Source organism: Sciurus vulgaris (genome assembly GCF_902686455.1).
Source record: "Sciurus vulgaris genome assembly, chromosome: 7".
NCBI classification, from domain to species: domain Eukaryota; kingdom Metazoa; phylum Chordata; class Mammalia; order Rodentia; family Sciuridae; genus Sciurus; species Sciurus vulgaris.
The window spans coordinates 33034703-33051792 of NC_136467.1; the positions used below are offsets into that span (position 1 = coordinate 33034703).

General features: G+C 35.9%; 2 protein-coding genes and 1 long non-coding RNA gene across 7 annotated transcripts in view; 1 reads left to right on the forward strand and 2 right to left on the reverse strand.

Moving 5' to 3' along the window:
• STX7 (syntaxin 7) overlaps nucleotides 1-1328 on the forward strand; it is a 45589-nt gene extending 44261 nt beyond the window's left edge. The window contains exon 10 of the mRNA XM_079148214.1: nucleotides 4-1328. Coding sequence (XP_079004340.1) covers nucleotides 4-96 — 93 coding nt within the window. The 3' untranslated portion in view covers nucleotides 97-1328. The remainder of the gene's footprint in view (nucleotides 1-3) is intronic.
• The window catches only part of LOC306666230 (uncharacterized protein), a 58351-nt gene that overhangs the window by 37196 nt on the left and 4065 nt on the right, over nucleotides 1-17090 (reverse strand). For 2 of the 5 annotated variants that reach the window (XM_079148217.1, XM_079148216.1), the window contains one exon: nucleotides 16280-16578. The exons of the other annotated variants lie outside the window; for them this stretch is intronic. In XM_079148217.1, coding sequence (XP_079004343.1) covers nucleotides 16303-16578 — 276 coding nt within the window. In that variant the 3' untranslated portion in view covers nucleotides 16280-16302. Of the gene's footprint in view, nucleotides 1-16279; nucleotides 16579-17090 lie in introns of those variants that run through there. 5 annotated transcript variants of the gene reach the window in all.
• LOC306666242 lies at nucleotides 336-3833 on the reverse strand. Its single transcript, XR_013765247.1, has 2 exons — nucleotides 2228-3833; nucleotides 336-2032 (listed from the first exon to the last, which is right to left on the reverse strand). It is a non-coding gene; the product is annotated as an uncharacterized lncRNA (long non-coding RNA).

A 17090-nucleotide genomic window follows, 5' to 3' on the forward strand; every position in this document is an offset into this window, starting at 1 on the left:
CAGCGCAAATCCAGAAAAACCCTGTGCATCATCATTTTTATCCTTGTCATTGGAGTTGTGATTCTTGGTCTCATCATATGGAAATTCACAAGCTAAAATGATAAAGGAGCACACCATTGCACTACATTGTCTAAATTATGTAGGAAGATCCTGTAATCATGTTTTTATTATTATTTTAAAGCTCTTGCATTAAGGATGGTTCTCATACTTATTTTTATTGTCAGGGGGTTCCTTTGGATTAAATCTGATATTTTCTAATACTGAAACTTTTTCTAAATATTGCTGGTGAAACTTCCATACTTTTTGATTTAATAACTGTTATTTTTCTGCCCACATTGTATATGCCTTGCATTTATAATTTATTTGCCCAATTTCACTTAGTTTTTAGAATTAGTACATTTAAAGGTGTAAGTGTTCTGTTCACATCTGTCACTGTGCAACATGCACCTGATTTATGTTACTGTAATTAAAATTCTCAAATTTAATTTTGATTTGGGCCAGCAGAGGAAATATCCTTAAGAACTTAAAAAATTAACCTGTCATTTTGTGGGGTTGTTTTTCTAGTTCACCATAGCACAATTTCTATTTCACTTTTATTGTTGGATTTCTTTTAAGACCTTTGATTTCTCTGAATAAAATGGATGAATAATTTCCTCGAATCTCTCATGCACCTGATGTGTATATATTAAGCATTTGCTGTAGATTGCCTAGTGAAAATACTAATAGATTGTTTTTGCATCTGGTCTATTTAAGTCTGATGTTTACTAGGGAAAGTGTAATTACTAAAAATGTCTGACATACTTTGGAAGAAAAGTATGGAAAATCCATACCAATATCCATTCTGTCTTATTTTAAAAATCCCTACTTGTTATTTCACTCAACTATCTTAACAATACCATCTGATTTTGTGGGTCTTTATCTCTTTTTCTTGTATCCTATAGAATAAGGATTATATATGTATTTTGGGGTCAGACTTATTTTTAGGAAGTAACTTTCCTACCATTGTTGGTTTTGAGCAACTGAAACTTAAAATTTATTGTTTATGTTGAACACCATTTTGTACCATCCTTCATCAGAAAAGGAATTGGATGTTTGCCAGTTAACTCACTTGCCTTTTCTAATCAATGTTGTTTTAATGCACTAATCTGAATACTGTAAAGAGGAATATCTTAGTTTATAGTATTTTATAATGTTCTTATTACAGTAGTTTGTTAGTGAAGGCAGTGTTTCCTATGACACCTCTGAGACTTCAGATGAAAACAAACAAAATATTACTTAACTAAGTAGATTGTATCCTTGCAAACAAAATAAAGCTGATTTCAAAGGTCTGTTGGATAGGTTTGTTTTATGAGGATTCTGCTTCTAAGGGACTAACACTTTCCTCACGCTTTTGGTGTCATCCCAACTGAACCATCAACACTGGAGATAAAAACCACATACCCTGTGGCCATTCATTCTGCATCTTTTTGGATCACGAGTGTATTCAAAGTTTTTATTTTGGGACACTTGAACAGTTTTATCACTAATAAGTAGAAGCAACTTTGTATATCCACAAAACTCAGTTCTTTCCACAAAAAGAGACTACAGAAAACTTTTTTTGTGAGTGATTGGAACTTTGAGACTTTGTGTTGCTTTAGTCAACAGGGTGGATGATGTCAGGAAAAGTTATACAATCGCATCTACTCTGGTGACCAGCACAAGCCCACCAGGCCTTCTGAACATGGTCTTTCTTTGCCAACAAATAGAGGCACATGTACACTACCCTAGAGTCTTATGACTATATGAAAGTCTCAGTGGCATCCACAGATCAGTTTTGCCAGAGTTGTACTTGATAAAATGCTTATAGGCCAAGCATCTTTATTTCCATTTACTTCATGGTAAGTTCACAATAACAACAAAAGTACTTAAAATAATATTTTACCATCACAGTAGACCCCTGTAATCCCAGCGACTTGGAAGACTGAGGCAGGAGGATCACAAGTTCAAAACCAGCCTCTGCAGTTCAGCAAGGCCCTAAGCAATTTGTCAAAACCTGTCTCAAAATTTAAAGAAAGGATTGAGGCTGGGGTTCAGTGGTTAAGTGCCCCTGGGTTCAATCCCCGGTACCAAAATAAATAAATTAAAAATTTAAAAAAGAATATTTTAGCATACTTTTAGTATCTTTATTTAAAATGTAATTATTTATAAATTAAAGTTTTAACTAGTACACTGATTAGTGATTTAAAACAGGAAATTAAGTGTCTTGCTCTCTTTGGGAAACATTAATTTTGAGGGAAAATTTTGCACAAAATATTTGGAACATAAAAAGAGTACTCTTGATTGGAGGTGGGGAGGAAACAGGGTAGCCAAGTAAAATAATTCTTGTAGATTTTCTCTAAGCCAGTTTTAGAATTACTTTGAAAGGTGTAGATTATGCTATGGAAAATAGAGCCGTTTTCATGACAGCATGACTGACTGAGTCTGATAGAAACTGAAGTTTCCTTGTGAAATGACACATTCATTTCAGTGTGCTTGCAAGGCACCCTTGAGAAACACAGGTCAAGATTATCCTGCCTCTTAAATTGAATGGTAGTGTGGCATTATTTGTTGTATTAGTTATTAAATAGTATGAGAATGTTTCAGTTTTGCACTATGATATATGGTGAAGGAACTACCATTTTTGATAGAGAACAGTGATTTTTCAGTAGGCATGGATTTATCTGAAGAAAAAAAGTACAGTATAGATAAGGGTGCAGGTAGAGCCCAGCCTGGAGAGCAAACCATGGATGCAGTGTCTGGAGTTGGGCCTATTGAGCATACTGGGTGCCCCAGCAGTATCTGCATCAATAACCTGCACCATGAAGAGGGAGCCCATGGGCTGTTCATTGTCTTCACCAGCTTTGTTAAAGATAGCAAAATTGTATGTAAAAAAGTTGTGATTTGAATATCAATCTTTTTTTGACAAATCTATTATGAAAATAAAAATGACTTTGGAGACATCCTATTTCATGAATCAGGTCTGTGGTTTAGCAAGGGACATGCTGAAGAGTTTTTGTAGTTGGTGTAATTTTTATTTGTTAATGTAGACAAATTAATGTCATAATAAAAAGTAAAACATACATAAAGGAAATGGTCATTGTCCCCCTTAATAGCTAAGAGTGCTTCACAAAAGCAGCTTATTTCACATTTACTTTTTGAAAGTCAAAATTGAATGTATTTCTTTGATGTGATCAGATTGCTGCAATATAAAGTTTCAGAATAGGATGAAGGAAGTTCATTGAGGAAGTTGAGTTGAATGACGTTTCAGTTCACTTAAATATGAAAATTCCTCCTTAGACGTAAGTGAAGAGCATCCTTTTATTTCTTTGCTATAAAATATGCATATTTCACAATTCAGCTAATAAAAACAATAAATTAACTTATAAATCCAAGACCTCTCCAATCTATCATGAGCTTTAAGCAGCTTGACCTTTTGCAAGGAAATGCACTTAATCAAAATTTACACCTACAGATGCCTGAGAATGTTACAGTGGGTCACTTCTTTGACAAAATTCATGACATCTCTACTTAGTTGCCCTAACATAGTTCATAAATCAATGAAGAGAAAATCATTTCCCCACATACTTAGGAATCTGTGTCCAGAAATAGCCTGGATGGTTGTTTTCCTTCAGCTGGATTTTCCAAAGTTAGTAGATTCCATGAAGCACACCTTGTTCACAAGGGTAATAAGATGGGACATGATTCCCCTCAATGCTAATTTAAATACTTTTAGCATTTCAATCAGGAAAACAGAAACCACTTAATTTGTAAGCATTAAGAGTTTTAATATAGGAAATGAGAAATTTCCAGGTATCAAACGTTGTCGGGGAAAGAGGAAATCTGCATCTCTGAGTCTACAGAAGTTCTTGCAGTGTCGGCATGCAGCCAGGCTGTGTCCAGGAGTCCCCACCAGCGGGCCTGCTGTTAGCAACACCAATGCAGGTGACACGCAAGAGATTTGGAAGCTGCACTGCCTGCCTGCACTTCTGCCTGCCTGCACTTCTGCCTGCAGCAGAGTCTGAGCAAGGAGGGCCTGTCCTTCTGTCTGCCTTCCAAATCTCATGGAAACACCTCTCACTGCCAACCCTTAGAATCAGACAGAAGAAAAGATTGTGGGAAACAGTCTCTGGTTTCCTGCAATACGGAGCACACTAAAAAAAATTAATAATAAATAAATAAAAAGAGCAGACAGTGATGCTGAAGTGACAGCCTACCATGGCAACGAAGCAAACACTGATGTACAGAGAAGACAAACAAAGGAAAGAATTCCCTTCCTTTGGGGATTCTGTGGTAAAAATTAGGACTGCTTCTAGATGGTAAATCCTCAGTCTTTCTCAAGACCGGAGCCCAGTACCTGTGCCTGCCCTCCCTCCTATGGTACTTGCTCAGTCAATACTGAACTTAATTTGGCACTTATTTTGGGCTAGCTTCTTGCCAGGCTGCTGCATACCTGGGTACAGAGAGTTTAAGAGTGAGCTGAAAGAGTATGGTCCCTGCCCTCAGGGAGCTTATACATTTTGACAGTTGTCATATATGAAGCACTTAAAAGAAAAATGACAGTTTGGAAAGCCAGAAGAGGGATATGTGAGGACAGAGTCCTCCTGTTATCTTGTTCACTCACCAAGTAACTGAATTTCATTTTATTTTCTCAATTAACAGGCTAATAGAAATCAGTAGTTTTCTAAAAGGAAGCTACTCATTTGAGTGATGATCTCTGTGTAGTGTGTCCAAAAGAAACTGCTCTCCTGGTGGCAGCAGTTGGATCAGAGCTGGGAGTCTGACATTTGTGAGGCATTCACAGTTATTGCTACCAATAGAGAGCGGAACCTTAGAAAGAAGGGCAAAAGGAATTTGAAATCTGAACCAGGCGTGGTGGTGCAAGTCTATAGGCCCAGTAACTCGGGAGCTTGCGGAAGGAGATTCAATTTCAAGGCCAGCCTGTGCAATTTAGCCAGGCTCTGTCTCAGAAATAATATCATTTGGGGATATAGCTTAGTTGGTAGAGTGCTTACTAGCATGCATGAGGCCCTGGGTTCAGTCTCCAGTACTGGAGGTGGGGTTGGGGAGCATTTCATCAGAGTACATTTGAACAAATGCATTAATTTACGCCTTATAAAATGTGCCTTAAAATGTTGCAATTTAACCTTATCCTGTCCCTTAGCAATTTTTTTTTTAATGAAAAGGGAATATAGAGGAAATCCTTTTTATGGCTCATACTAACACTTTTTTTCATAATTCAAATACTGTGTCAACCTGCCCATTCTTTTGATTAACATGGAAATGAAGCAATATCATACTTTTCTCCCAATTATCCTAATTTTTTTTTTTTTTTTTTTTTGCCCATTGCAGCGTGCTTTTAATAGGAAGACCCAAGCAACACATTGCGTTTGACAGCGAATGGATATAAATTCCAAGTGACGGAATTAGTTAACTGCACGTATTCCCATACAGACATGGGAGAAACACTCAAAAATATACTTTTTTGGTGCAGAGGTTACTTGGGATTGAACTCAGGGGCACTTAAGCACTGAGCCATATCCTCAGTCTGTTTTTACTTTGAGACAGGGTCTCACTAAATTACTTTGGGGCTAAGTTGCTCAGACTGGCCTTGAACTTGCGATCCTCCTCCTCAGCCTCCTGAGTCACTGAGATTACAAGTATATGCCACCATGCTTAGCTCAAAAATAGACTTTTAAGAAAAAACAAAAACGTTGCAGATGATTATACATAATGGTATATTTAAATATCTGGCCTAATTATATTTATATATCATATTATAATATTTGGTATATTTAAGCATTTAAACCACACATTTTGTGAAAATACGGAAGCAGTCATCATTAGAGAAATGAATGCTGTCAGGATGAGGTACTAAAGAGGGGTACACCTGTGTCCACCATGTTTTATTTACTATGTTAAATATGAGTGGTGGGCACAAGGGTGTTTCTTAGTACTTCTACATTTGTTATGTTTAAAATATTTCACTAAAACAAAAAGAGGACTAGAAGAAGTCTTCTGGAAACTTCTAGATCCAATCTAGGATGATTTCCAAATCACAGAGTCAGTAAGCCTAAGAGTTTTCAAAGCCATTCATTTCCCTCCCCAAAACTTATTTTTTTTTCATTTTCTTCTTTTTTTTAAATTTATTTTTATTGTAAACAAATGGGATACATGTTGTTTCTGTTTGTACATGGAATAACAGCATACCATTTGCATATTCATAAATTTACATAGAGTAATGATGTTTGATTCATTCCATTATTTTTTTCCTTCCCCCCCACCCCTCCCACCTCTCTTTAACCTCTATACAGTCCCTCCTTCCTCCATTCTTGTCCCACTCCCACCCCCCATTAATTGTCATCATCCGCTTATCAGTGAGATCATTTGTCTTTTGGATTTTTGAGATTGGCTTATCTCACTTAACATGATATTCTCCAATTTCATCCATTTGCCTGCAAATGCCATAATTTTATTATTCTTTATAGCTGAGTAATATTCCATTGTATATATATACCACAGTTTCTTTATTCATTCATCAACTGAAGGGCATCTAGGTTGGTTCCATAGTCTGGCTATTGTGAATTGAGCCGCTATGAACATTGATGTAGCTGTATCTCTGTAGTGTGCTGATTTGAAGTCCTTTGGGTATAGGCCAAGGAGTGGGATAGCTGGGTCAAATGGTAGGTCCATTCCAAGTTTTCTAAGGAATCTCCACACTGCTTTCCAGATGGCTGCACTAATTTGCAGTCCCACCAGCAATGTATGAGTGTACCTTTTTCCCCACATCCTCGCCCACACCTGTTATTGCTTGTGTTCTTGATAATCGCCATTCTAATGGGGGTGAGATGGAATCTTAGTGTAGTTTTGATTTGCATTTCTCTTATTACTAAAGATGTTGAACATTTTTTCATATATCTGTTGATTGCTTGTACATCTTCTTCTGTGAAGTGTCTGTTCATTTCCTTAGCCCATTTGTTGATTGGGTTATTTGTATTCTTGGTGTAGAGTTTTTTGAGTTCTTTATATATTCTGGAAATTAGTGCTCTATCTGAAGTATGAGTGGCAAAGATATTCTCCCACTCTGTAGGCTTCTCTCTTCGCAATGCTGATAGTTTCCTTTGCTGAGAGAAAGCTATTTAGTTTGAATCTATCCCAGTTATTGATTCTTGCTTTTATTTCTTGTGCTATGGGATATCCTAATTTTAAATGCAGAAATGGAACTAAATAACCAACACACAAAATAAGATTTTATAGACACTGTTGCTCCTGGCAAGTTTTTCAGAGGTTGGTCACTTAATTATTCAGAATGGGATCCTGCAGGTTCTGTGTAGATGGTTTTTCTGCTTAAAATCTAAGTGGTGGGAGGCAAAACCAGATTTCCTGCATGGTCGTTACATGCATAACACCCCTCTTGTTTCGGAGGGAGTCTTCTAGAACTGAACTGAGTCTTTAAATAAATGTGAAAGGGCATTAATTCCCATGTTGGCCAACCCAAAGTACAAATTTTTAAGTGGTTATTGTAAGTACTGTTGGACAGTAGTTGCTAACTCCAATATCTGTTCACCTTGGCAGATAAGTTAGAAAATGTAATGATTTAGCCTCCACTAGGACTGATTTATACCTAGTTTCACTTTCTAATGCCCAATGAAAGTTTTCATCAGTGGTTTAATGGTATGTCTGAAATATTGCACTCAGACCAGGAAAAAGAGAACCGGTTTTCTAGAAATCAAGTATTTAACCCAAGTTAAGATATAGTATTTTGCTTTTTAAATAATTTGTACAGATAAAGATTTGATGGTGAAAGCTTTCAGATCGAAGCTATTCTTTCTGTCAGTAATGTTCTGGAAACATATGCCAAACTTTAGTGGGGAATAAGTCATATTTTATTGCATTCTTTTTCCAAACCTAGGTGCTATATTCATTTTAACTTCATTTCAAGGTGTTTCCAGTGTGCCTGACCACATCTGACCCCTTTCCTGTGCCAAATTGAATGTTTCAAACTCCCTAAAGATTACCATGATTTTAATATTTAATACTAATTAGCAGTGGGAAATATACCAAGATTTAACAAAATAACTTTTGTTATATATCATTCATATTAGTGCTATCCTGGATGATTAGGACATTCTTACTCAAAATTGAGACTTTCCTGTTGTTTTTATTTCTTTTCCTGATCTTCCAACAAACATTTTTCTTAGAACTTTAGAAAGTTTCTATGTTGTGTTAAACTTTCTTAGACCTGGAATTGAGGCAAGTGATCATTACTTTCCTTTGGAATGGCCTGGATGTTTGCAATAAAGAGCCCATTCTCTATAATGTGTAAAATATATCTAACGCTAATATTTAATGCTAACTTTAGTTGGAGATAACTAGATTATGATAAGTAATAAGAAACAATACAGAGATGTCTCTTGTATACACTCCATCCTTCTTCTCCCAAAGTGAGTATCTTAGAAAAATATAGTCCCATATCACAATGAAGATATTGACATAGATCCAGGCAAGAGGGAGAATTTTTTCATACAGAACTTTTTCCAATTCAGAGGTCCTTCATGTTGCTTTTGTGCCCCATACCCTCTTTGCTCCCATCCCCATCCACTCCTTGATCTTTGGCAACCATACATAATCTATTTACTTGTTGTTTTTTTTTCTTTTTATTTCAACAATGTCATATACCTGGAATCATGACAGTATGTAGCATATTGGGATTGATTTTTTCATTCAGCATACTTCTTTGGAGATTTCTCCCAATTGCTGTGTACACCAAGTCCATCCATGTTCCCTTTTAGAGGGAGAACTGTTCCATGGTATGGACAATACCACAGTTCGTTTACCTATTCACTTGCTGAGAGATATCTGGCCAGTTCTTTGCTATTATGAATCAAATTGCTATAAACATTTGTGTACAGGTTTTTGTGGAACATAGTCTTCATTTCTTTAGGATAAATTCCCAACAGTGCAGTCATTGGGTCATATGGTAGTCAAATGTTTAGTTTTTAAGAAATTGTCAAAATTACTGGTTTCCAAAGTAACTGTACGGTTTTACATCCCCACCAGTGGTATAAGTGGTCCAGTTTCTTCATGTCCTTGGACAACAGCATTTGGTGGTATCATAATTTTTATTTTAGTCATTCTGGTAGGTCTAGGTCCATTTCTTTGCTTATGGAAGTCCAATTGCTCCAGCACCACTTGGTTTTCCTGGTCCTAGAGATGAAACAGGGACACTGTACCAGTGAGCTACATCCCCAGTCCTTTTTATATTTTACTTTGAGACAGATCTCACAAAGTTTACCAGATTGGCCACAAACTTCAACCTTCCTGCCTCAGTGTCCCTAGTCATTGGAGTACAGGTGTGTGCCTATGGTACTGGCTGCTCCAGAACCATATTTTCTCCCTTGAATTGTTTTTGCTCTTCTGTCAAAACCATTTGGGCAAAAAACGAGATAATGATAAAAGATCAGTTGGACATATTTGTGTAGGTATGTAACCTAGGTTCTCTCTTGTGCTCCATTGAGTTATATATTTACCTCCACCAATGCCAGACGGTTTTAATTACTATAAAGAGTTTTGAAATCAAACCGTTTGCTTCCACTTTGCTATGATTTGGACCTTTAATATACCCTAAAAAGTTCATGTTTTGAAAGCATGGTCCCCAGTACAGCAGGGTTCAGAGGTGGGGCTTTTTAGGCAGGGATTAGCTCACAGGGACAGTAACCTTATCAAGAGATTAATTCATTTGATAGAGTAATAAAGTGAATAGACTTGTGGGTCGTACCTGTAGACGTGGTGGGGTGGGACTAGAGGAAGTCCATAAGCAAAGAAATGGACCTAGACCTACCAGAAGTAAGTCACTGGGGGCGTGTCCTTGGACTTTGTCTTGCCCCTGGCTCCTCTGTTGCTCTCTAAGCTTCCTGGCTGCCATGATCTGAGCAACTTTCTTCCACCACATCCTTCCACCATGATGTTCTGCCCCACCTCAGGCCAAGAGCATTAGAGTTGACTAACCATGAACTGAAATCTCTTAAACTCTGAGCCCCAAATAAATTTCTCCTCCTTTAAGTTGTTTTTGTCAGGCATTTTGATCAGTGACAAAAAACTAACACATATTTTATTATTCTTTTTCAGAATTTTTCTGACCACTTCAGTTCCTTTGTCTTTCCACCTAAGTTTTTGTGTAATCTTATCTATCTATACAGATATTTTGCTGAAATTTTGATAGGTGTTTATGTTAAATTCTATGTCAACTTTAGGGAGATTTGGTTCCTTTTCTGTGTTGGGTCTTCCAATCCATAGTGACAGGATGGCTCTCTCTTCATTCATTGAGATCATCTTTGTCTTCTTTAGTCAATATTGTATACTTTTCAGCATAAAAGTTGTATATCTGCTTTATCTGCAGTATACCTAAGCATTTCATTTTTTTTCTTAATGAAGTTAAGGAAGTTCCCTTGTATTCCTGTTTTTTGTTTTTGTTTTTTTTTCTGAGAGTTTATATGATAAATTGGTATTTAATTTTGTCAAATGCTTTTTCTGCATCAATCAATAAGGTGATTTTTCTTCCTTAACCTATTAATATGGTAGATACATTGATTTTTAAATATTGAATCACTTAGTCTTCATTTTTTTGTAGTATATCAGTAATATTAGCTTCAAAATGGGTTGGGAAGTATTCCCTCCATTTCTATTTTCTAAAAGAAACCGCTTAGCATTGGTGTTAGTTCTTTTTAAAATACTTGTAAAATTCTCCAGTAAATCATCTGGACTTGGAGGTTTTTTGGAGGTACTAATTCAATTTCTGTAATAATCATAGGACTGTTTGAATTTACCTATTTTGTATTGAGTGACTTGTGGTCATTTGGATTTTTGGAGGGATTCATCTATTATGAAATGGATAACTTAAGTTGTCAGACATACATCTCATAGAGTTGTTTTCAGTATCCCCTTGTACTTTTGATATTTGTAGAGTATGCAATGACAGCCCCTGTTTCATTGCAGATATTAACTTGTGTCATCTCTTTAGTATTCTTTACATGTCTGGCTAGAAGTTTGTCAATGTTATTGATCTACAAAGAACCCACTCTATGTTTTGTTGATTTTCTCTGTTGTTTTAATGTTTTCAATTTCATTGATTTCTGCCTATATCTTTATTAGGTCTGTGCTTGCTTTCCCATGGGTTACCTGAACATTTTTTAGAATTCCATTTTAATCGATCTGGATGTCTTCTATGTAGCCATTTCAGTGGTTGCTGTAGGTGTTAATTACACCATAAATACACACCTCAGGACACCTGTGGTGTCACTTCACCAGTTCTAGCCAAGTATAGAAATCTTTACTCCTTTTTTGTCTCTTTACACTCACCTATTTATAATTATTTCAAGTATTTCCTCTAAATAATTTTAGAACCTCATTAATAGCATAATTTTTGCTTCAACCATTTAACAATTCAGAAATCTCAAAAGGTGAAGGAAAGTCTATATTGCTTTTACCCAGAGTTTTGCTTACTGGATTTATTTCTTCCTGAAATTCCAAACTCCTTCATTTTTCATTTCTCTCATGCTTAAAGAACTTCCATTAGACTATTATTATTATTATTATCACTATTATTGTTGTTGCCCTTTTGACAACAAGTTCTCTTAGTTTTCCTTAATCTGAAAATGTCTGGATATTTCTACATTTCTACAGGATGTTTTCACAGGTCATAGAATTCTAGATTGATAGTTCTTTTATTTCAGCACTTGAAAACCATTGTGCTACTCTTTTCTGGCTGCCATGATTCCTCATGAGAAATCCAGTTTTTTAAGATGCCCTCACCCCCATTGGTAAGGTATCATTTATCTTTCATTTTTTCTCCCTTTGATTTTAGTTTTCAAAAGTTTGCCCATGATGTAATATAGGGTAGATTTTTTGAACTTATATATTTTAAGTTTGCTGAGCTTCTTGAATCTGTGTCTTTATGACTTTTGGCAAATTTGGATATTTTTCAGTCATTATTTTTCCAAGTATTTTTTCAGTCTAACCTTCTTTCCTTTGAGACTCTGATGATACAAACATTAGATCTTTTATAATAGTCCTTAAAGTCCCTGAAAAAAATCTTTTGCAATTATTCTGCCTGTTTTTTAGCCTGGGTAATTTCTAATGTTTTATCTTCAAGTCTGTTGATTTTCTCCCCCCTTTATCTTCTATACTGCTATTGAATCCTTCGATCCAGTGTTTTATTTTAGTTGCTACAATTTTTAGTTCTAACATTTCTGACCCTTTACAGAAAATGTTTGCTGACTTCTGGAGTAAAAAACTATGCCATGATGGAGAAGACTAATTTAGACGAAAATAAGATAGATAAATAGATTGATAGATGATAGATAGATAGAATGAATGCACTATTATCAAAATGGCATATAAGCCAGGAAATACCTAAGTGGAGAAGGGAGGGAGGTACTTGGAAATCAGTGTGAGCCCTCCAAGAACTGTGTACTTTTAAGGTGCAGGTTAAAACAGTAACTTCAGACTTCGTTGACACAGGTGTTCATGGATAACCATTAAAGAATAGCACCAAAGCCTAACTCCCAACCCAGTAGAAAGAAAACATTTGGAAAAAGGAGGAAAAAACTTTTAAAAGAAAAGCCCAAACTTGACAGATCAGAAAATTCAAGAAAGCAAAAAACACATAGGAAAAGAAAATGAAAAACGGAAAGCACTGCAAATCAATTATTTCAATAAATAAAATGACCAATGCCATCCAATAAAAAGGCTGCACTTTCTGATACGTAGTATACAAAAACCAGAAAGCACTGGGATAGAGAAAGACAAAATGTAGGATTAAGAAAAGTAGCAAGTTAGCGTATCAATATTAGCTTTTATTAATATTGAGCTGAAGAGCATTACTAGGGATAAATGGATCTCAAAAGAATAGAATTTTCAGTTAATGAGGCAAGTTTAACAGTTTTAAACAGTTCTAAACAAAGCAGAGAAATAAATTAGTAGAATTACAGAGAAGGGAAAAACCTCTTATATTTCAGATACTTCCCTCAAGTTTTAGCTCAAGCAACAAAAAATGAGTACTTATAAGATCACAATAACTACACTGATTCAGTTGAGATCATGAATTCCAAAATTAGAGAACATACACGTTCCTCCAGCAGGCATGTGATTTAGAAAGAAAATGGTGGAAGAATGTTTTTATGATCTCTAATTAAAGAAAGAGTTCTGAGAATATACACAAGATATTAACCACCTACATAAAGTCAGGCACTTTTTATTTAAAGCCCATCTAGACATAGTTGATTAAGAAGCACCCGAGATGCCAGTTAGCTGATCAAGTGTCTACTAGTCTTAAAACTCTTGCCACCACACAGTGGGTTCCGTCCATCTGAGGATCTCTTCCACAAGAGCAAGATCATGGTGTTAAATGTCACAAAAATGCTTTCAGTGTTTTTTTTCTTTCTTAATGTAAGGACATTTTCTTTAATTTTAAGAGAAATGGACTTATTTCTAATACCCAAGTGAATAGCCATTAGTTTGCTTTTGAATCATATTAAAAATAGAAATTCCCTTGTCAGTATTTCAGTCTCTGTTGTCAGTTCTTCTGGCCCTCAGGCTTCCCTTTGAAATCGTTTCTCTCCTCTCTTGGTTAGTGGACATTATGTTTAAGAAGGATTGACTCCATTCTAACTGCAGAAGTGATAGGCACCATTTTACACAAATCAATCATCCTACTCACATTCCTTTACCTCACGATTGGTTCAGAGATGGACAGAAAGCAAACGGCTGTGACTATCCCGTCTGTGATCCAGTTAGGGCAACATGTGAAACATGGTACTCTGAGAGCAAAGCAGATACTAATGGAATATTGTCATAATGTTGAGGGAAAATGCAGCAGGACAAAGACGTGAAGATGGGTGGAGTCATTCATGTATTCATTCAATAAGCATTTTCTCAGTGCTTCACAAATGCTGGGCCCCGAGAAAAAGCAAAAATTTTATTCATCAAATTTTGACACTAGTCTACAATAAAACAGTTGACAGCTTCCACACTTAATGAGAAACACAGATATCTCTTAAAATCTCATCCTTGTCTTTAGGAAGACTTTTGTTTTCCCAATCAGGAATTTTAGTTCCAGAAAAAGAATAAAACAATGAAAACATTGTATTAAAGTTCTCTTTCAAACTTTTTTCAGTCCATGGTTTTTTCACCCTCATCATCATGGTGCTGAGAGGCCTCAGGAGCACAAATGGCTCTGTGTTCAGACCAAGTACTTGGCCTCCAGAAGATGAATGATCAGACCTACTCACCATATGATTATAAGGGTCAGGTAGTTTAAAAAGAAATTACAATCTGAATTGAACCAAGGATGAACAGTGTTGCTATTGAGCTACAAATCCCAGCTAATAAGCATAACCTTGTAAAGAGAGGTTAGTGTTTGGGAAACTGCATGTTCTTGCAGAAGAGCAAAGCGTTTGCAATATAAATAGTCATAAGGGCACTAGCTTTCATCTTTGATGCCTTAACCCTCTGTATTTAAAGTTTTTGTGTCTGGGGCTAGATTGAGTATTTTAGAAATTATGAACACCAAAAAGACTGTGATGACAACCCTTGTGTAACTCAAAAGAAAATGTGTTTCTTCAAAATGTTGTAAAACACATGAATACTAAAATTAAAGTGGCCTTTTTCTGTATTTCCTTATTTCAAAGCGCTGCATAAATTTATCCGTTTAGTTTTCTTAGTCATTTCTGATTCCTCTGTTTCATGGGTGCCCTTGATGCTTCTTTAGCCTAATTCAGCACTGATTGCATTGTAAGTGTCTACCAATCTTTCTGTAATTTTCCAAAATATAGATGGAGAGGAAGAATGTTATTAAAAGAGGAATTTGATCACTTATGGCAAAGAATGTGCTTTGATTTGGGCTCCTCGAGGCTTATTAGGAGCAACCTTCAATCCTAAATGTATTCTTCTCTTACCCAATGACAAAGTAAGAAGAGTTTTAGAAAAACAGTGCAGGTCCTAATCTTCACACTGTAGTTGTTTTGTTTAGATGAAACATGATTGGAGGAGACACTTAGGTGGGTAAAGGTCACTGAGATTCATTTCAGTTCCAAAGGCCAGGCCATGCCTCTGGCTCCAGTAGGGTTTTAATTTCCAAGACTTGGTTGGTTGGTATGTGCCTCAGAAGAGGGTGAGGTTGAACCAGTCATTTTTGACTAAATAAAGAAGAATGCTTGAAAATCTGCTCTTTCCTCTTCTTTAAAGCCATTTATATTTTAAAAGGGTCCTTAATTAATTTATTTTTTGTTTTGCTTGGACCGTGGTATTGAGAACAAATCAAAACACTGACAGCTCTAAGCTTAATGATTGCAATATGATAATTATTCCTATTATTTACTTTTTTAGACTCTAATAACCTTACATTCTCTGGAACAAAGCAAAGAGAAATTGAATTTTTCTTCTTTTTTCTTTTTTCCTGTTTATTTTGGATGAAGGTTTGGAAAAACATTTTGTCATATCAAGATCTTTTAAAAAATGTAAATATTACCCTTACTAAGGGAACGAAAAATTCATTTTCCTTAAATTTTCAGTACTTTTGATCTAATTTTGTTTCTCTCCTTGAGACTGTTTCCAAATAGCTAAACTTAGTAGTAGCTATTTATATATAATGATATATATAATTCATTTATATATGATATATATAATTTATATATAACGATAATATTTGAGAAGCACTATCGTTTCTCATTGGAACATAATTTGTTACTGAGAAATGAAGGCACAGGCAGACACACAAGCAGGTCCACAGGCACAGTGGCTTCACTTTCCAAACTGAATTGCATTCCAGTCATTTTTAGTATTTCCTGCTTTTCTTTGGGTCGTTAATTATATTAAATTCTCTCAGATTCTTAGCTTCTTTGCCCTTGTAGTCTCTTTAAAACTACTGATGGCTGTTTGCTGGAAAAGCAGTTAAGAGGGAAAGGACAAATAGTTTTTCACAAGCAACATTTTTAAGGAATAAGTTATCTCTATTTAAATTATCATACTTAACTAGAGGATTTAAGAAGGAATGAGAAGACCACATTTGAACCACAGTAACTCTCGGTGAGCATCTACATTTCTACCAGTTCTCTACTCCTTCCTTTTTAACCAGCAGAATGGGAGTTTCCTTTTATTAAGGTTCTCACATGGACTCCTCAGCTGAAACAAGCAGAGGTCGACCCGTGCTACATAAAATAACCATCATAATAGAAGAAAAAATGCATTGGACAGGTAACATAGACCAGGAAGTTTTTATTCAAGACTATCTCAATAAGGGAGAGACTGAACTCCACCGAGCTGGAACCAAAGGCAGGAGTGTTTGTGAACATTGCAGTAAGCTGATGGGAAAGGCCAGGAGGACACTGGCAAGGAGGACATGATTGTGAGGAAGCCATCTTCATTTGCTAATTGGGGCTCCCTGGAGTTGGGTCTCTCCCTTCCCACATGGGCTGAAAGATAGGGATGCTCTTTCTCTTGATGATTATATTTCAAAGGGATGGCTCCGGGGTCCTTGAGAAAGACAGTCCTAGATTGTAGATTTGCCTTTCAAAGGGGAAGAGAAAGAATTTATAATTGCAAGTTTTCTAAAGTAAATGATCTAAGAAAGGGACAGTCAAAAAGAGGTTCTCTAAAGTTTACTCAAGCTGATGTGGAAGTGAGTGCTCTCTTAGTAATTGCTACTATTTCTTGAACTCTGTAAGTCAGATACTGGCATTGAATTTATGTTTTTTGGCCAGTCCTCCCAACAACTCTTTGTGTGTCTGTGTGTTTTCTTTTCCCAACAACTTTTCAAGAAATTTGCATATTTGCTCCATTTTACAGAGGGATATATCAGATGAGAAATCTAAGATTCAATGGGTTTAAATAACTTACCCAATGTCACACATCAAATGCTAGAGGCAGAATTTGAACCTAGAGAGCTTGCCCATCTGCAGAGACAATACATTTTATGACCAGAACATCCACTTCATGGATGAATATTCAGAGCAGTAGCAGGATCATTGACAAATACTTCTAGAGAAAGTGCACATAATAGATTTGCTGTTATGTCATCT